The sequence below is a fragment of the Misgurnus anguillicaudatus genome, chromosome 23 (genome assembly GCF_027580225.2).
Source record: "Misgurnus anguillicaudatus chromosome 23, ASM2758022v2, whole genome shotgun sequence".
NCBI lineage: Eukaryota > Metazoa > Chordata > Actinopteri > Cypriniformes > Cobitidae > Misgurnus > Misgurnus anguillicaudatus.
Window position 1 is genome coordinate 9226093 of NC_073359.2, and position 22077 is coordinate 9248169.

At 37.4% G+C, this 22077-nt stretch overlaps 1 protein-coding gene across 1 annotated transcript in view; it reads left to right on the forward strand.

Moving 5' to 3' along the window:
• The window catches only part of LOC129453176 (adhesion G protein-coupled receptor D2), a 149958-nt gene that overhangs the window by 86711 nt on the left and 41170 nt on the right, over window positions 1-22077 (forward strand). Inside the window, exon 24 of the mRNA XM_073862413.1 lies at window positions 13268-13350. Coding sequence (XP_073718514.1) covers window positions 13268-13350 — 83 coding nt within the window. The remainder of the gene's footprint in view (window positions 1-13267; window positions 13351-22077) is intronic.

Genomic DNA, 22077 nt, shown 5'->3' on the forward strand with positions numbered 1-22077 from the left:
TGCTGGCTGTGATTGAAGATTTATTTTTAATGCTGAACAAATTTTAAAAATACAGTTATCCAGCTAAAGCTTGGTGCTAAGAACCTATAGATACAAATAATGTTACAGATAGAGAAAGAACATGTGGCCTGCTTTAAAAGCATATAAGCGCATCTGTAAATAGCCTGTTGTTGTAACAATAAACGCAGGCTTATATCCTGATTATATATAACATGTTGTGTGCTCTTCTGTTCAAGGTCAAGTAATTCTTATAGTTGAAAGAGTTTATTCGGTTTTGATCAATTCAAGTCTTTACGTTTCTTTGAGGCAACGGCTTCAATTCCCCAATTGCGGCACAATAATGATAAGTGCCCATGACAGAAGCATTAAAAAAGCATGAAGCAGAACATTTGGATCTCTTGCTAAATTTAAACTCTTAGGTATTTATCTTCTTGTGGCACTTTATTTCCTTTTGTTATTTTCCGTTATATTGTCAATATATTAGCCGCTGAAGGTCGATGCAAAAGGTGCTTTTTCTTGTTTCTTATACTTTTGAATAGGTATGACCTTAAGATGTCTTTTCAGAAAGAAGATACTTCATACAGTAGCTTTTGATTGAAGCAATATTACAATCAGTTTCCGAGTAAAGCGAAAGTTTTTTCATAAGCCCAGTTGTACATTTATATAACTTGCTATAAAACATGTTAACAGATCTATTGCACTTGCACATGATTGTTATTTTACATATTGCTCAATGTTTAAGTAATTTAAGGAGTTGGTGACATAATAGTAAATATAATATAAAGTAACTTTACAAGTAGATGATCATGTAATGAATTTGAATCCATATACAGTATAGTCACCCACCTCCTTTTTTATGCACAAACACACATGATTGACAAGTACATCCTTGAAAATGGAATAGATTGACACATTATAAAAGATGTTTGGTGTTTGTTGTCCCACATGAAGGCTGTGTCATTTAATTGAACATGCTACAAATTGTTAATATGAGCGCCCAACAGATTTAAAAAATCATGCTAGTGGTTAGACAACTGTTTACATTCCTGTCTCAGGGGATATAAAGCAGCATACTTTCTTCTTTAGCCACATTTCTTTTTTTAATTCGTTGAGAGATTGTAAGAATTCTGTATATGTTTGTTATTGTTTGTTATCGACATTGTTATTGCGCAAATGTCGTCGTCGTCCATGTTGCTGTATCGATAAAGCTCATTTTATATTTAAGACGGTTTCAGAAGTAACAACATAAACAAACGACTTTCGTAGAACAAACGTAACTTCCGGTAAACTTCACAACGAATCAATAACAACAAAGTCCTTTTTGAGTAGTTTATTTCTGATAACAAGCTAAATTAACAACAAGTAGATTACCTTAGTTCAAATCATAGCTAAAGCGTATCAAACACTGAGCATTACTGTGTAAAATGTGTACTATATAGACGATTTCATCGGACGCACGTGTGGTGACACGATTACGTGTCTGGTTGGAACTTTACTTCCGGTTTCTGTTTGTTTAATGGTCTGACTAGTTGCTAAACTGAACTCTTAAACAAATACCTCGTCGAAAAAAAAAATGTTTTGGATTCCTAGGTAATCTATGTGTAGTTTATTTTGCTTTAATATAAATAAACTACTTTAAAAGGACTTTGTTGTTATTTATTCTTAGCGGAGTTTACCGTAAGTTACGTGATGACCACGAAAGCCGCTTTTTTATGTTGTTACTGCTATACAATGTATACAGTGTATACAATCTTAACTACAATTTGGCTGTCAAACCTCCCTTCACATAGCATCCATGATCCATGATCGCCTTCTCCCCTCATTTTAAGAAAACCAAACATTTGTTATTTTCGACAAGGTATTTGAGTTCAGTTTAGCCACTAGCCAGACCATTAAACAAACAGAGACCGGAAGTTAAGTTCGGCCCAGACGTGAGATTCAGTTGCAGTTTTTTATAGGGATGCGCCGATCTGATACTTGGGAACAGTATCCAAACTGTTGAGCGGTTCGGTATAAGTGTGAAAGCAATCCGAAACAATGGACCAACGAACAGGCTTATTGCTTTTATAACATACCTGATAGCTCTTGGTGACGATTTCTGGTTCTGGAATTCAACTTTGTGCGGAATCACGGAAAATTAAACAGATGCAATTAATGGAGAGTTTACTCGCAATTGACTTGTATTAACAAAGTCTGATCCGTTTGGAAAATTGCCTTGTGAAGCGAACCGAACCAAGATGATTGTGCAACACTATAACCCCTGATTTCTGAACAAAGAAATCGATCTAAAGGTCCGAAAACACTCTTAAAGGGACACTCCACTTAATTTTTCATCATTTCATTTTCCAGCTCCCCTAGAGTTAAACTTTTGATTTTTACAGTTTTGGAATTCATTCAGCCGATCTCCAGGTCTGGCAGTACCACTTAGCTTAGCATTTAATTAGCATAGCACTCAAAAATGATATTACACAATGTCCGAAAAAAGTCCTTGATTATTACACCAGAATGAGAGTATACTTCCTAGCCATATCTGTCTAGAAAATTGCAACTTTAAATTTTTCGTCGGTCTTAGTACACAATGTAATTACAGAAGAGTCAAGTTTAAATTAGGAAAAATATCGAAATTCTTTGGTGTTTTTTGAGCTCTAATGGTCTAATCAGATTCAATGGATTTTGCTAAGCTATGCTAAAAGTGGTACCACCAGACCCAGAGATTGGCTGAATGGATTCCAAAACGGTGAAAATCAAATGTTTAACTCCAGGGGAGCTGGAAAATGAGCATATTATCAAAAAAGTGGAGTGTCCCTTTAAGCGCACCAGGATGCACGCAAGCACTATTGTGCCACTCTGCATTAAAGCCTTTTTTGCTGTAATAGGTTTATGCAATTAAATATATTTCGCCTACTTATCTGCTCAAAAGTTCCTATCATATGTTCTCTTAAACACTGCCATGATTAATAATTTGTGAAGACTGACATTCTTGTAACTTTATAAACATTTAAAATTATAGATTTTTAGGTAAAATGTGTGTGTGTATTTGTGCGTGCTTGCGTGCGCGCGTGATTTAAAAAACCGGTATTGATAGTTTTGAATCGGTATTGATTAATATACTCTAATTTTGGTATTAAAATTGGATTGGTAATGGAAAGAGTGGCATCACTAGTTTTTTACATCCCATTCACATCAACAGTACCACTTTCACTTTTCGTGCATGTACATTGTGTAAAATCCCAGTCTCTTGTAATTTACTTTAATTGTGCTGTACTTACTGCATATTGAGTAGACACGAGAAAACATACAGTAATTTACACTAGTGTGTGTTTCATTGTGTATATGTGTGTGTGTTGGAGGTTGGATGTCAGAGATAACAAATGTTGTAAGGAAAAGTTGAATTTGTATCTGCTTAGAGCCTCGGCTGCCTTATACATATGGCTCCAGCGCTTGCCTTAATGGGATCTTTGATCGATGGCAGCACTCCTTAGGCTCTCATTTTTTAAGAGATATTTATTTATTAATCTGTCTATTTATTCAGTCAGATAATCCCCTGCGGGGTCACTGCCACAAAAGGCCATAACCACCTGCATCATCTTCCATGAGCTTCCATCTTCTTTTTTCATCCTGTCCTTTCATAGTTCATATCCAAAGTCACTTATGCACATCTCGTTTGGCGGAGCGTCGATCTTTTGTCCGCAGGCTAACGGAGGGGAAGCCGGCTTCTCCTTTTCATCCTGGCTGTCTTATGGGCTAAGGTCCTTTCACTTTCTCTTTACCCATGTTCTTGTCTTGACACATGTCAACTGTACCCAAATGCGGCCCCCCTTAGATCTTCCTGTGCGCGTGGAGATTTGAGATATATTTTTTGTTGATACAAAATGCACTTTCTGTATTCTTAAGGCACATGTGTGATTAAAAGTGACTTTTAAAGGGACACTCCCCTTTTTTGAAAATATGCTCATTTTCCAGCTCCCCTAGAGTTAAACATTTGATTCTTAACGTTTTGTAATCCATTCAGCCGATCTTCGGGTCTGGCGCTAGCACTTTTAGCATAGCTTAGCATAACCCATTGAATCTGATTAGACCATTAGCATCGCGCTCAAAAATAACTATATTTTTAATATTTAAAACTTCTGTAGTTACATCGTGTACTAAGGCCAACGTAGCGGCCAACGTAGCAGCGAAAATAGTCCCCTTAGTAACTTTCAATAGTAGGGGACTCGTAATATTATTGGGCTTCCTGCAGCCATGTTACGGCAGCCAAGTCCTTGATTATTATGCTGGAATGAGAGTATAGTTCCTAGCCATATCTTCCTAGAAAATTGCAACTTTTAATTTTCCGTCGGTCTTAGTACACAATGTAACTACAGACGAGTCAAGTTTTAAATAGGAAAAAATATCGAAACTCTTTGGTTATTTTTTAGCGTGATGCTAATGGTCTAATCAGATTCAATGGATTGTGCTAAGCTATGCTAAAAGTGCTAGCGCCAGTTCCGAAGATTAGCTAAATGGATTCCAAAACTGTAAAAATCAAATGTTTAACTCTAGGTGAGCTAAAGGTGTCCCTTTAAGGTTCGTTTAGCCAACCTAAAAAGTAGCCGCTTATGTAAATTGTAGACCGTGAGGAATGATCAGGTTTTGGAACTGAGATTTTTATGTTGGATTATATATAAATTGAGTTTTATAGGTCTATACCCTGTCATGAGTTCTCATAGATCAGGATCTCCATTATTCGCGATCTGGGTTGTGTGACCAACTGTCCGCTCCACTGTACAAGCTGCCACCTCAGGTAAACACCCGCCAGGTGTCACTTAATCCCCAGCCAGCAGACCTTGTCCCTTTAGGGGTGACCTCCTCAAGCACATTGTGTCACACACCTGCCCCTATGAAACCCTCCCCAACAAGAATCATAGGAGTATGAGTTTTGGAGCGTCGGGGTGGGGGTGACAACACTGAAAACCAATGGTGCATCAAGACACTTCTACCCCGCCACAGTGGCCATAGATCAGGGCAGGTCTGCTGGCGGACCGGGTGAGGGTGACAGGGGAATAACATCCCTTTCTCCTCAATCGACAGGGCCCATAACTCCTACCTCCCCAGGGACAGATTGAGAAAGGCAATAGCCAGGGGCTGTGAAGCAGAGATGCTTGGGAGAATTGAAAGTTAAAGAAGCAGCGAAGTATGTTTTTTTCCCTGCACTTGTGCTCGCTTTGCACTCTCTGTGTTTTCGATAATGTAGTTTGCCACTGAAAGGAAATCATTTGTATTTTTTGATCGTGCAGATTAGTCCTCCATGAGGTGCTACAAGAAGCAAAAGCTTTGTTGCATAATGTTTATGCATGCCTGCTGCATTCCCGTTCGCGGTGCCTTCCCGAGTAAAGCCTGCAGAAAAAGTGCTGTGTCAGGAACCGAAGCTCTGTCTCTACAAGAGTGCCAGCCTCCCACCCCGCTAGCGACTTTTATAGCCTGATCAATTTCCCAGTGGCTTATTGAACGCCTTTTAAATGGCTTTTTTATTTTCAATTATAACCTACTGTGTCGCGCCTGCCACAATATGCCAACATTTGCACTGCAGGATAATTTAAAAGCCTACTTTAGGAAATTATGCATTTTATACCGCCTGAATTTACAATCCCCTCCGTGCTGCTGTAACAACAATAAAAGGCCAAGTAACCGAATGGATTTTTGGCGTTAGGGTAGGAAGTACATAGTTAGAGAGCATGTTAGTAAATATTTGACCGAATATGCACAGGCATATGCTCTCCATCGGCAGAGGAGGAAGGTGAATGCTCCGAGATTTATTTGGTTATTAAATTTAACTTGCGTATAGGTGTCGTTATCAAGTTGATGGAAGCAAACGCAGATTGAAGTACTGAACGCGAAACGACCCAAAGTTAGACAGGTGCACCCAACCAGCCGTCTCTCCCAAGAATGCGATGCAACCTGAAGGTGAAAGAAGTGCTCACCAGAGCTCATTGGAAAGTAGAAATGACAGTAAATTTTTCAGCCTCCCTCTCCCTCGTGAGATGGGAGATCTTGTTATAGCAGTCAGGATGAAAGGGGGTCAGGGCAGCAAGCCGGCGTGCGCCTGTTGATGATTGAGGAAAAGAGGAGTAAATTCATTCTGCTCTCGGCACTTTGTCAAGTGCCAGTAGCTTACCGTTGAGAGCCAGTCACCCATCACCATGTTACGACCTCTGAGGTCAGCGGCGGGCCATAAATCAGGAACGAGAGAGGTTGCTGTGATGCCACGGAGCCGAGGAGAGCTGATCCAACAATCACCTCGACTGTGCCGCCCTCCCCCTCCGCCCGTATGAAGGTCTGCATTAAAACGACGCTCGGGCCACGTGTTGCTGCTTTGTGGAAAAAACCCCGCTTTCAAAGAGTCGTCTTTCTTTTCATCCGATCGGATCGTTTATCGGAAGGAGGGGAAATTACGCTACATTGTTTGTAGTGAACGCCCTCGGTCTACTCATGTAAAGGATTGATTTTGTTTTATAATGAAGCCTGGACTTCGTAAGTGACAATGTTTTTGATTACTTCCGACGAACCTCCTTAGAGTATTAATTAAAACGGCGGCAGATGTGCAGGTGCGGGAAATCATTAGAAATAGGCCCCAGTCTATAGACGTGTGTATCTCTCCCAGCATGCAACAGCTCAGCCTGGCAAATAGGACGCTTGAGAGGGAATGCACTCACTCACAACTTTATCTCTGCTACATTAAAAATGAACCTGTACGCATTGTCTATGCAATTAGTTTTGGACTTATCAACTCACTCTCTGACCGCTTTTCGAACCTGCCAATGAAGTTGCACTGCATAAGCTTCACAATCCTGTGTTCGTTTTCTCTGAAACTCGAACTTGAAGTAAGTGTGAATTGTTTTGCTTGTACGGTTTTCAGATTTGGATGGAAGTCCCTGCATTCCAACGCAAACACCAAACGGACGTCAATAGAAAAGCCTCGTTAATTGATATGTCATGAAATTACCGATATCTTATGGACCCATGTGCTAGCGTTTTTCTGGGTCACACTAGGGGATAGCAATAGGAAAGAGGATCTGGTTTTTCAGCTCCTGCTTTTAATATTTGCACCTATTAAACTGTGATTATCCTGCAGTGCCTGGCTTCTCTCAAAGATCGAGAACGGAGAGGGCCGACCGACACGGCATGGTGAGATTTTACCAGAAAGTTAAAACTTCCTGACAGCTCTGAATGTATTTTGAAATTCTTGAATACATTAGTTTAACTTTTAAGGTCGATAAATTTGGCAAAGAATGCCAAAATGGGCATAGATCACCATTTGTGTCACCTAAACGCAAGGCCAAGATCATTTTTTATGATCACGTCTTTATAATTTTCTATAATTGATTAATAAAGAAGCAAACCAATTTTTACCACAGTAGCATCACCGGCCATTTAGACTTGGACTTTGGACTTTGTGAATTTAACAATAGCTTTGAAGCTATTCTTCATCCTATCAGATTTTACACTGCAAAAAATTATTTCCAAGAAAAAATGTTCTTAGTATTTTTGTCTTGTCTTCAGTAAAAATATCTAAAAATTCTTAAATTAAGATGCTTTTTCTTGTTGAGCAAAACGACCCAAGAAAATAAGTCTAGTTTTTGGACCAAAAAATGTCAAATTTAAGTGATTTTGTGCATAAAACAAGCAAAAAAAATCTGCCTATGGGATAAGCAAATTTTTCTTGAATTTAGTGTTTGAGAAAAATCTTTAAGATTTTTTTACTTACCCCATTGGCAGATTTTTTTGCTTGTTTTATGCACAAAATCACTTAAAGGTTCAGTGTGTAAATTTTAGCGGCATCTAGTGGTAAAGTTGCAAATTGCAACCAGCGGCTCAACCCAATGCCCAACTCTCGCTTTTAAAACGCGTAAAGAAGCTACGATAGCCACCACCGGACAAACATTTCATTGTCGGAGACAACTTAGTAAAAAAGTTTGTCCGTTAAGGGCTTCTGTAGAAACAAGGTGGCACAAAATGGCGACCTCCGTGTAAGGGGACCCTCGGTGTATGTAGATAAAAATGTCTCATTCTAAGGTTATAAAAACATAACGGTTCATTATAAAAGGTCTTTATACACCCCTGATTATATCGTTTTGTATATTATTTTGCATTTCTTTTAAGAGATCATCCTAAAAATTACACACTGCACCTTTAAATTTGATATTTTTGGTCTAAATACTAGACTTATTTTTCTTGGGTCGTTTTGCTCATCAAGAAAAAGCATCTTAGAAAATACTAAGAACAATTCTACTTGAAAATCATTTTTGCAGTGTAAGGTAATACATATGTGCTTTATACTCAATACTAAATTCAGGCCACATTATATTGCAAACATAGTCACATTTAAAGGTTGTTATAAGGTTAAGTGTGCAATAAAGTACACGGAGGATGAATAGATAAAATAAGAAACAGCAGAAAAAATGTTCCATAAGCTTATGTGAGTATTTTATACTCTTGTGCTCGGATGTCTTTACATCTGCTTGAGCACAATGAAGTGAACAGATGGACCCAAAATCAAATCCACCTTTGGGTTTTACACTTTTTAAACGCTGTTTACCTTAGCTGGTACGGTTTCATCAAGACTTCTTTGAGATCTGAGCCAGCGTTGAAACCTTCAGGCTTTTAACATGTAGATCCAAGACCTGTTTCTACTGAAAATTAATCATGCGTTTTCAAAAAAAAGATGGCATAAAAACATTTGTCGAACATGGGTAGTTACTTTCAGTTCTGGGTACAGAATAATATAATGGTACAGGAAAATAGGTTACAGATATTATGGAAAAATATTACCTTCTGAGCAAACTTAAAAGATTACTCCACTTTCTTAAAAAACAAATCCCAATAATTTACTAACTCACATGTCTTCTTTTTTTAAGTTATATTTTTTGGCCAGTTTTTGTTTTTATTTAACAGTGAGTTTAAGAGAGGACAGGAAAGTACAGAGGACAGGGGTATTGGATCGGCAAATGACCACAAGTCGGGAATCGAACTCGGGTCACTGAAAGTGCGAAAGCATCAGCTCCGACAACCCCCATGTCTTTAAATGTTGATGTCTTTCTTTGTTCAGTCGAGAAGAAATTAAGTTTTTTTAAGAAAAACATACCAGGACTTTTCTGAATTTAAAGGATTAGTCCATTTTCTTAAAAAAAATCCAGATAATTTACTCACGACCATGTCATCGAAAATGTCGATGTCTTTCTTTGTTCAGTCGAGAAGAAATTGTGTTATGTGAGGAAAACATTCCAAGATTTGTCTCATTTTAATGGACTTTAATGGACCCCAATACTTAACAGTTGTAATGCAGTTTAAAATTGCAGTTTCAAAGGAATCTAAACGATTTCAAACGAGGCATAAGGGTCTTGTCTGGCAAGACGATTGTCATTTTTGGCAAGAGGAATAAAAAAATATGCACTTTTAAACCACAACTTCTCGTCTATTTCCAGTCCTGTGATGTGCCAACGCAATCTCACGTAATACGTCATCACGTTAAGAGGTCACGGATGACGTATTCGAAACTCCGCCCCAGTGTTTACAAGTGTGGAGAAAGAGGACCGTTCCGACATTGTTGTATGTCGAATTATACAAATTAATGTCTTTGTGTCAGTTTATTGTTTAAAATGGTCCGCAAATGTGCGTTTCATATATGTAACGCGTGACCTTCGTGCATATTTAAAAGTGCATATTTTTTATTTTTCCTGTCAAAAATGACAATCGTTCCGCTAGACAAGACCCTTATGCCTCATTTGGGATTGTTTAGAGTCCTTTGAAACTGCAATTTTAAACTGCATAAAAACTGTTACGTGTTGGTGTCTATTCAAGTCCATTAAAATGAGAAAAATCCTGGAATGTTTTCCTCAAAAAACATAATTTCTTCTCGACTGAACAAAAAAAGACATAATTTTGGATAACATGGTGGTGAGCAAATTATCTGGATTTTTTCCTAAGAATATTGACTAATCCTTTAATAGACATTATTGGACCCCAACACTTTTTACAGTTTAAATGCCATTTCTACACAGCTTTAAAGGGCTCTAAACGAACCCAAACAAGGTATAAGGGTCTTATCTAGTGAAACGATTGTCATTTTCGGCAAGAAAAAAAAACACAACTTCTCGTCTTGCACTAGCCATGTGATGCGCCAGCGCGACCTCACGTAATGCGTCATGACGTCGAAAGGTCAAGCATGATGTATGCGAAACTACCACCCCAGTGTTTACAAGTGTGGAGAAGAGGATCGTTCTGACGTTGTTGTATGTGAAATTATACTAATTAATGTCTTTATGTTAGTTTATTGTTTAACATGGTCCGCAAATGTGTTTTTCACATATGTAACACGTGACCTTTCGACGTCATGACGCATTACGTGCAAGATGAGAAGTTGTGGTTTAAAAGTACATATTTTTTATTTTCTTCCCAAAAATGGCAATCGCTAGATAAGACTTTTATGCCTTGGTTGGGATCGTTTAACCCTTTAACGGGCGCAGCCCTTTTTGAGTGGGGTGGTGGTGAGGTGATGCACACCTTCAAATGAATATAACTCTGGCATTTTTTTGTCTAGAAGCCTAATTTGGTCTTGTTTTAAAGGAACAGTATGTAGGATTGTGGCCAAAATTGGTATGCAATCACAAAACTTGTGGCTAAAACTGGTACTGCAATCACACAACTGGTGGCCAATACACAACATGACAACATTAACATCAGTTGAGAACTGCAAATCCACTTTTTAAATGTCAATATTCTGGCCGGACCACTGTTGTCAGTGATATAAGTATTTAAAAGAAAATTATTTCTTAATGTCTAGTGACATATCAGGGCCATTTTATGATTAATTGATATAAAATTCTTACATACTGTTCCTTTAACGAAGACACTTTAATGTTTTTTACGGAAGTGTCTGGAGGTGAAAATATCATTTTTTTTAGCGGTTTACATTTATTTTTAATAAATAAAAAATGCAATATAGTATTATTTTTAATACATAAAATTATCAAAATCACTGAGGTTTGTGTTTGTTTGCTGTGAGGTTTGCTGCATACTATTTGTCACAAATTAATTAATTGTCACAAATTAATAAATTACAGTTACTGCATTATTATTACTGCTAAAAGGTTTTGAAATATAAAAACTACATTCTTACACTGAAAAAAATGATTCATTGAATTTAATCAATTTTTTTAAGGTAGGTGGTTGCAATCAATTTATTTAAGCTACATTTAAACAAAAATTTTATATTTTATTTTAAGTTACTAATCTTTTTTGTTTAAATGTAGCTTAAATAAATTGATTGCAACCACTTACCTTAAAAATTTTTATTAAATTCAATGAATCATTTTTTTCAGTGTAGACCATTCCAACAATATATAGTTTGTCGTAATAGTTTAACATTTACAAGAAAAATATTGAAGTAACCTTAGGTGTCCCGCTCACGGGTTAAAGCTGCAATTGGGGTCCAATAAAGTCTATTAAAATGAGAAAAATCCTGGCATGTCTTCATCAAAAAACGTAATTTCTTCTCGACTGAACAAAGAAAGACATCAACGTTTTGGATGACATGGTGGTGAGTAAATTATCTAGATTTTTTGGAATAAACCTTTAAGGTCGCTGTGACTTTCACATTACTGCTTTTTATTGCCAAGGGTTGTGCCATATCACACCGAATTGTAATTTTAAGCAACATGGAGCATCAAGCCGACTATCTAGAGCACACATTCAGCCTGACACCTGATATGTCAGAATGATGGACTTCTTCAATGAGCTGACCTCTCTCCTCCGGACGCCCCTTTCACCCTCCCTCTCCCCTTTCATCCCTTCATCCTTCCATATCCACCCATGTAGATGAGACAGAGATAGATGAAGATATTTCTGATGGGCAGTCATTTCATGGCAACACACCAAATGAGTTCTGGCTGCCGCGGCCCGCCCCTCTTCTGCAGGAGATTAATCCTGACACGGGGCACTTACTGACCATGGCAGTTCTGCCTATGTGTTTGTGTGTGTTTGTGTATGTGTGTGTGTGGTTAACTTCGCTATACTTTGGGGGGATAAAATTATAGCCAGAGGTTCGTTATTTTTTATTCATTTGTTTTTTTTATTTATAAAGGACAACACACATTAATCAACATTTCTGTAAATGTGCCAGTGTTAGCCAGCCGGCTATTTAACTGTAGTCCTTTGGCCAGATGTTTTTAGACCAGATCAGTTTGGGAATATCTATTCAGAAATTTTTTTTAAATACAAAATAGCAATACAAAATAAAAAATCATATTTTTATACAAATTATTTTATTTTATTTTTCACTGTTAATGTGACCCTTGCTGTGAAATCTAGGTTAAAGTCTTATTATGAGATTGAGTATCAAAGTTTAATTTTAATCTTTGACATAACCTTAGTCAGTCAATATAAAATATATAAAGGTTATATATATATATATATATATATATATATATATATATATATTTATATATATATATATATATATATATATATATATATATATATATATATATATATATATATATATATATATATATATGTTCTTTAGATTATATGATTTTATGTAGAAAACAATAATCACAACAAAGCTAATACAGGCAGGATCACCCCTAATGGACAAAGCAACAAGTCTCTGTTTTTTTCAGTCCTGTATGTATTCAGGGCATGCCGCTCGCAGGCTCGCTTAAAGTCAATACAAATTCAGAGTTTATGACAGATTTATGGGCACGTGAAGAACCCCACCGATTGGGGACTGAGCCCTCTGAGATAGGAATCAGAGATTGCTCTCATCCCTACTCTTCTATCATGGCACCTAAACATGAGTCGCCCATAAATTTGAGGAATTTACGCCAAAGATGTCTTGTGTGTCTTTTTTTTCTAAGGGAGTTTGTTAAAGGTTTTAAAAATATAGCCTTTTCTATATTGAGGTGCGGTGAAATATTAGCTCGTGCGATAGTTGTCATTTAGCTTCAGTGAAAGGCCTTGTTTTGTACATTTTGTGAACGGCACCCGGCAGCATGCCAACATTTCTTTTATCACTACAGTAAGCATAATAGTTGGCATTTTTGATATCATTTGCCCATTTAATGCAAGCTTTTTGAGTGTTGACAGCAAAGAATATAAAACAGTGAGCAATAGGCTTTGTTTTGGTTGAAAAATGGTGTATTCGGGACCATATCGTCATTTGTTGCCTTGAGTTTTGGTTTAATCTAAGACTAACTGATTAATTGTTTAATAATGCCATGTGATTTCACAGGACATCTGTCTCTCCTCTGTGTCCATGACAACCTGAATGAAGACACCCATTGTCCTGATATGGGTGTCCAGCTGTCTGGACAGGTAAGACCTCACGCCAGCTCTGCACTCATTTATCAATAAGGTTTCATTTTGGCCTGAAGGTTATTTGACATCTGAAAAGAAAATCAATTTTGTTTCCATCACAATGACACAACAGTGATGCCTAAACCTTCATCTGAGCTCAACAATATGAATTGATCTCTAAAAACAAAATTATTAAAGCAAATTATTTCGTCAGCAAACGTAAACTCATACATTTATGCTAAGTAAAGCTAATAAAAAATATCATAATGGAGATGCATATTTTAATTTAGCTACAAATGAGAAAAATACATGCATTTAACAGTTCATTTAAAAAAATCCATCTGAATGAACAAATTTACTAAAACTAGCCACGTCACAGAATTTTTTTTCTTGAATCATTTTGAATAACAAAAAGGCATTAACATTCTATCAATGATAGACCTTAAAGAGTAACTAAACCCTAAACCAACTTTTTTTAGTTAATGATATGTAAGAATTATGCTTTATTAGTGCTGTGGATTGATTTTAGCCAGTTTTTTGACATTTGGATATTAAGTGTTTCAATACTACAATATATGGTGTAAACGTCTGAGTGCTGCCCTCTTCAGGTTGAACGGTGGCTACTGCAGTTGAATTTTCCTATTGGATGTTGGGTCCAAAAAGTAACTCTTGACGTAAGCAGGTTCAAGCTCCCCACGCCCTTGTTACGATCTCACCACACACTTGGTACGAGCTTAGTTCGTCCCCTCTATCTCCGTTGGGATCTGCCCACTTTTCTCGCATTTTCAAATATTGCCAGTGGGTGGAGTCAGGCTCTGACCAGGGGTTTAGTTACGCTTTAACAAAAAACCAAGCAGTATATTGTAAATAATATGAAAAAAAAAAAAAAAAAAATATATATATATATATATATATATATATATATATATATATATATATATATATATATATATATATATATATATATATATATATATATATATATATATATTAAAATAAATAAATAAAACATAAAAAGCAAATTATAGCCATGTAAATAATTGAATAATTCTTACTGTGGGTTCACACCAGATGCGAGTTCAACGATTTGTTCGAGTAGATTACATACATAGTCAATGCAAAGACACGATTAGACGCGTCCTCGCGTGGGGCGTTGCGAATAACTCAATATGGTCGGCGCATTTGCCGCGAAAACGCGCTATTCGCCAAGCTGAAAATATTCAACTTGAGCGGAAAATTTGCATGACACGAAGTTAAATCCTGCGAGTAAACTAGAGCGAGTAACGTGATGCCTCGCATTTGTACGTAGCATTATGGTGCATTCACATCAGCCACGGTAGAGGCGGCAAAAACGTGTATTCGCTCGTAGTTGAAAGCGTGAACATTTGAGTTTACTCGCTTCATTCGCGTGTTAAATTCTTGTCATTCGAGACATTTATGCGGAAATTCGCATCATGGGAGGGGCTTCTGCAACTCCGCTGAGACACCGCTAGCTTACTGTATTCACGTCACTACTACAGAAAGGTCCTGATTGGTTAACGCGACACAGAAATCCGGCGAAGTTCGGATTTTTCAACTTGCGCGTTTCCCGCGGCAACACTCAATTCACGCAGTGCATACCGCGCCGTTTGCGCCGCAGGATGCCTAATCGCGTCTTTGCATTGACTTAACACGTAAATTACTCGTGCTTGCCGCCTCTACTGCGTCTGGTGTGAACCCTGCATCACTCCCCATTTACAGTTCAGATACTATAGGAAAGTGGTCTCCAACAATATGCAATTGTAATATTTATTTATTACATATTTTTTATACTAGCTTGGCTTCGTTTATGTTTGTTAACATTTTAAACAATGAGAAAACATATCAACAAGTAAAATAAAATAAGTAAAACAAAAAAAAATTTGTAGAATATGCCTTTATCAAAAAGTAGCCCTCCAGATTGTTTTATCCATTGTGGTAGACCTTGCTCACAAAAAGGTTGGAGACCCCTGCTATAGTATTTAAAAATTGTCTCAAAAAACTGCTACATGTAGGAAAAAGTAACTTGTTACTAGATGCTATTTTAAAAACATCTATGCTAGTGTGCTACAACTAAAAAAGTTGTTTATGGCACCATCTTGTTCCAATTTATTTTTTGTAAATCTGTTAAAATCGATAAGAGATAGGAGTTTTATATTTCTAAATTCTTCAAAAACATAACAACTTACAAGTTATATTTAGTGATGGCACAGTGATCCTCAAAGATAGCAGCCCTCTGGTGGCCACCATTAAAAGGATCTCCGTATCTCTTAAAGCCCACCAGGATACTCTTATCAGAGTAACTTTATGTTGGGTTTTGGGTGGTCCATGTCTGCAAAGCAAAATTTCTTTTTGTTAGCATTGCTTGTCCTTTGTTTTGGCTCTGTGGAAACCGAAATGTAAACTGCAGTATAAACTATTTAATTCACATTTGAAAATGTCCACAGGTGTGAACCAATTTGAAGTGTAGCACAAGGCATCTCATCCCTGTCAGGGTCACAGGCAAGGGCTGCATACGCAGAGGTTTCCTCTAGAGAAACATGGGGAGAAAGTTGAACCGTATTGATAATTGCCTGTATGGTATGTAACAGGATTGTGTCACACTGTGATGCATCCCATAATGCAAGAGCCATGATCACTTTCATCTGTGTAGTGTCGGTCTGTTTACCCCCATTTTGTGGTCATACTCGTTGATCCCAATTGACTCTGAAAACCTTTCTCTTTGGTGTTCCTTCAAGCTGCTAAAGTAAACATTACTGCTGTCATTGTGTTTACAGCATTACTGTAACTCAACTTATAGAGCACTGTGTTAGCACTGCACACGGTCATGGGTTTGATTTCCAGGGAATACAATAAAATTGTATACCTTAAATGTAGAAACTGTAGAGTAAATGTTAATCTTAGGTTAGTGAGCTGTTGTTAACTTATTAGGTTTTACAATTTTATGTGTCGATCCTTAGCTGTCAGTCACTAGGGATGCTCCGATCAGGATTTTTGCCGCCTTAACTGAGTATGTCTTCGTGATCGGCCGATACCAATGCAGATACAGATTCTTCAAGCTGATATGCAAGCTCTTAGATGACTATAACTGTTAAAAAAATTTCTAGATAAAGTAATACCACAGATGTTGCAGAAATTAGGTTCATTATTGTTTTAATAGAGAATCAAATAAATAAGCACAAAAAAAATTCTTTTTTTTGCAAAGAGGAATTTAATATGCATTTAAAAAGGCGTATGTCTGTTAAAAGCAGTGTTAGGGAAAGTTACTTTTAAAAGTAATGCATTACAATATTAAGTTACTCCCAAAAAAGTTACTAATTGCGTTACTTTTCATGGAAGTAGGTAATGCTTACATTCCTTTTTAGTTACTTGTGCGTTACTTTTTCTTGGCTAAGTGTTGATCTCTTTCAGGCCTTGCAGGTGTTTTTTATAACTGAAAAGTTTTGCATTCAGAAATGGCATATTTCATCACAAAAATGTCGAGCTCTGGCCTGCCATCTCAGTTTCGGACTCAAACTGTTCCCATACAGGCGTGTACGCATAGAGTGCATAATGTGACTACGTTAAGTTCAGTACTTATTTTTTAATCAAATTAATAAAACTAAAAAGTAACTTGCATTACTTTTTAAAAAAGTAACTCCTATATTAATGTGTACATTTAAAAAGTAATGCGTCACCCCCAACACTGGTTAAAAGTATTGAAAATAAAACACTTCACAGTCTTTACTGAATGAATTAAATATACACGCATTTGTATAAAGTACAACAGTTATTCAGTCAAGAGCAGAGGGTTATTTTATTAGGATACTGTAGCTTTAAGACATGAGAGATCTCGCTATGTTCATGTGCGCTGATGACTGACAGCTGTGTGTGTGCGCGTCAGGTGTACGCAGACGTGAGCAGCTGTGAGGAAAATGAAAGTTTAAATGGTCAAAACTTTAAAATGCATGCAAATAATAAACTTTCGGCATGAGGATGCAATTGTTCAAGATATATATGTGTTGTATACGCTGTTTGATGGGGATGTGAAGACGAGCGCGTCTTCAGAAAATAAACATATCTGTGTAAAGGCAAAGAGAGAAATCCAAATCTGCACGTGAAACATACACTGAAAAAAAATCATTAAATTTACTCCATTTTTTTTTTTTAGGTAAGTGGTTGCAATCAATTTATTTAACCTACATTAAAAAATAGAAAAATAAAATAATACATTTTGTTTAAATGTAGTTAAATAAATTGATTGCAAAAAAAGCAACGGGTTATAAAAACGCTTGCACTGCCTAAAAATGGGCATTCAGGAGCCCTATGATGACAAAAGGTTAATGAGATCGGCAAATTTAGCGAGTAGCGATCTGCAATCCATCGATCAGCGCATCCCTACTTTGTATCTAAAGGGTGCATATTAGTAAGTCAAAGGTACATATTGGTACTAAAGAGCAGGGGTTAAATTGGGGTGGTTCGAGGGGTAATGTTTAATAATCATGACAGCAAAGCCACTGGTGTTTCAGCTTCAAAAGACTGTAAACAATCCCAAACGAGACATAAGGGTCTTATCTAGTGAAAGATCGTCATTTTCGCCAAAAAATATAAACATATGTACTTTTAACCCACAACTTCTTGTTTTGCACTGGCCGTGTGATGCTCCAGCGCAACCTTACGTACTGTATTATTAAATTGGACCGTCGAAATTAGAGAAAAATCCTGGAATGTTTTACTTAAAAACTTAATTTCTTCTCGAATGAACAAAGAAAGACATTAACGTTTTGAATTACATGGGTCTGAGTAAATTATGAGAATTTTTTATGAAAGTTGAGTTATCCTTTAAGATAAAGTAATGTACCCAAAAAGGTACCACCACATTGTATTATGTTTAGTATACCTATAAAGGTACAACACAGACCCTTATGGCACATTTCCATTGGATAGTACCCCATGGTTTAGGTCAGGTCAGCTTACCTCAGTTTGGCTTGGTAAACTTTTCCATCGAGTTTAGTATCACTTCACAGTGAGAGGGATTGTAGGCGTGTCGTTATATTTGCGCTGCCTACTGCTGTGACATCATACAAGTGAGAGCGTTGTTGTACATTCCCATACATTCATTTATTTCTCAGTCCGCCACAAAATAAAAATTGACCATGTTTGCAGATCGCTACCTCTGTCTCACATGACAGTTTCTGTATAAATACCCTTGGCATCAGTCGACGCGCTCAGCTGAGCCTCATTTAAGTTGCATTTAAGCATATATGCGGATGTGCGCGTCGCGAATGTGCCGCCACAAACTGCAAGGCTGGAAAAAACGTTACGGTGTTCCTGACTATCAACCTGTGGATGTTTTTCATCGCTAAAAGGGAGTTTGGGAACTTACAGCAAAGCACAGATGACAACATGTTTACACAAAACAGCACCAGCTAGCATGAAGGTAAAGCTAATCTTTTACATTATAGCGATGACGCTGATATTGACGATTCTCTCAGACCAATCAGTGAACTACAGGGTTTTCGTGTCGCGTTTTGGTATCAGCTCGGGTCGTTTGGAACCGCGCCCGAGGTGTAAGCTGACCCGACTGACCCAAACTAAACCAGTGGGTAATATGCAATGGAAAAGCACCATTAGGGTACCCCAGTGACAGAAAAGGTACAATTGTGTATAGGTAAATGGTACATATTAGGACCTTTTTTTAAAGGGCACTGCCTCAGTGACAGCTGTTTTGACAGTGTATTGCACACCTTGTCCTGAAAGATAAATTATCTTTATAATATAAATTAATGTATGAGAAGCTAATATAAAATATCTATTTATGACAAATACAATTTAATTTAGTTGGGTAATCTTTTATCCTATATCTTCTCTATTCAGTTTATAGTGTTTATTTGTAATTTTTTTGTGAAAGTAATTTTTGGTTTATCACGGCATTCTCTGGACCCGACCAGAGTCACCAATATCCTCACCCCAGAGGAGGAATGGCAACAGGCAATGATCTGATGTGTAACAAGAGCCCTCTAACCCTAACACACTGTACCAGGTGGCCCTTGAAGTCACAACCCTTGAACACGAACTACAGCCGTTCTGAAACCTTTATGGACTTCCGCCAGCGTGTCAATCATTAAGTGAGTGGCAAGGCTTCCTGTTTTGGCCGGGTGAGGTTACACATCCTGGCAAGGTAGCTGTTGTCAGCCACAGGACCTCGTGCTTAGTTGTGTCTCTCCCTGGCGCACACACAGGAGATCTTCAGTCCCATGGGGATCTCCTGACTCGCAGGCTTTGGATACACCGGCCGAGTTGCTGCTGTGGAGTGGTTCCTGTTTTACTTTACACCTGCAAAGCGCTGTCAGTGCTTCTTGCCTGGCCACACGAGAGGTCAAGCTTGTCTCAGTCAAAGTTAATTATACAGTCTGTGTGCCAAAAGAAAGAACATGAAACTGAAAATGATTTGGAAGAGAGGAACGGAACTTCAACAGCAAAATGAGAGATGACAATTTTGGGCTTTGCCAGTTATGCCTCAATAAGCTTCAGTGCAGTGGTTTTAAACCTTGGGGTCATTGCCAAAGATGCAGAGCGGGTCACAGGATTTTCTATGTACTTTATTGTATTGTATGGCACGGTATCTTGAGTTCAGCAGCTAAATATTTTCTGGCTTTCTGACATTCACATTTGTGCATTTGGCAGACAATTTTATCCCAAGCGACTTACATTGCATTCAAGGATACATCTCTTTTTTTCACCGCCTGTTGCACACTGTTGAAGAAGAGCAATGTATTTAAGGCAGGGCTCCAGACTAACTTTTTTCACTAGGAGCACAGTGGCCCCCAACTGAAAATTTTAGGGGCGCAACCAGAAAATTTGGGTGCACACTCTGTAAATCAACATGCTATCCAAATATTCACATTTCTACTAATTTCCACTGTATGGTCGCACATGTGCAACTGGATGTAAAATTCAGTGGCACACTCTCAAATTCTGGTGGCAAAATGCCCCCATTTGGTGGCAGTCTGGAGCCCTGTGGGGGGGGGGGTTCACTCATAATATGGTCATAATTTACAGTATAATACAGGCAGTATTAAATAGTGCATGGTGTAGATTTTAGCGACATCTAATGGTGAGATTGCAAATCGCAACCAAAGTCTCAGTTCAGCTCTCACCCCTCCCTTTCGGAGCGCATAAAGAACCTACGGTAGACACCACAGAACAAACAAGTCGTCCTAGACAACATAGTGACGAATCGTGGTGTGTTTGTCGTTTTAGGGGTACTGTAGAAACATGGCAACGTGAAATGGCGACATCCATGTAAGGGGACCCGCGGCGTATGTAGATTAAAATGGCAGTTCATTATCTAAGGTCTTCATACACCACTGAAAATATAGTTGGTATATTTTGGTAAAAAAACGTTGGTAAATATGTAAGGAATAATTGACGACAGGCCGTTGAATTATTTAAAAATAATGCAGATCCAAGGTGTGTGCAATGATGTGCATTATTTTAAAAGAATTCAAAAGACCGGAGTCAATTATTCCACTTACAAGTTACTTTTAAATAATGCATTAAAATATTAAGTTACTCTCCAAAAAAGTAACTAATTGCATTACTTAGGTACTTTCCATGGAAAGTAATAATTATTTTACTTTTAAACGTACTTACGTTTTACTTTTGCGTTACTTTTGCTTCCTTGGCTGAGGCTTGATCTCTTTCAGGCCCTGCAGGTGTTTTTTATGACTGTGCGAAGTTCTGCATTCAGAAATTGCGTATTTCCATCGCAAAAAATGTTAAGCTCTGGCCTCCTGTCTCCGTTTCTGATTCAAACTGTTCCCACTCAGAGTGCGTAATTTTACATGAATACGTTCAGTTTAATTCAATAAACAATTTTTATAAAACAAATTAATTAAACTGAAAATTAACTCGCATTACTTTTTTAAAAGTAACTGAAATATTAATGTGTACATTTATAAAGTAATGCGTTACCCACAACACTGACGGTTACCACAGACATTACTAATACATTGTTGTGGTGGTTTTTTAAAGGCATTTGACAGGTCACATGTGCGTTTTTTCGAAAATATAATGCATACCCATGGAACATTCCTCAACCAATCAGAATAAAGCATTCAACAACAGCCCTATGGTATAAGTAAATTATATTGCATTTCTGTCAAGAGATCCTCTTAAAAGTTACACAGTTTACCTTTAAATATCCTGGAAGTGCAAATAAAGAATTTGGTTCCAAAACGTGATAAATGCCATTTAAAAAAAATTGTTACCACCAAATTCAGTATTGGATTAGTTCAGTATTAAAAAGTACATTATTAATTTTACGCAAAATCCGATATCTGCCATGTTATTTTGTCATCTTTTCTCCCTTTTTTTCAAAACGCGATAAACGCCAGTCCTCCTTTTCTGCAAAATGAAATAAATCCACTCAACCAATCACAGTGCACCATTCAACACATTGTAAACCATAATGGCGCAGCTAAACACTTTGAATACACACAGAATCCTAGTTTTTCAGATCTACTTTGTACTTTGTGATCAACAACAAACAAATACCTGTGGTGGTTTTCTGTGGCAGGGAAGAAACGAAAGCCATCAAAATCAATAACTTACGCAAGTGGCACTCATGCGAAGGAAAAATGCCGGCTGTTGCTTGTTCTCACTCGACAGCATCAAGCTTCTGTCATGCTAACAAATTGACCCCAGGGGATCTTATGAAAAACTTTCGATCATTTTACTCAAAGC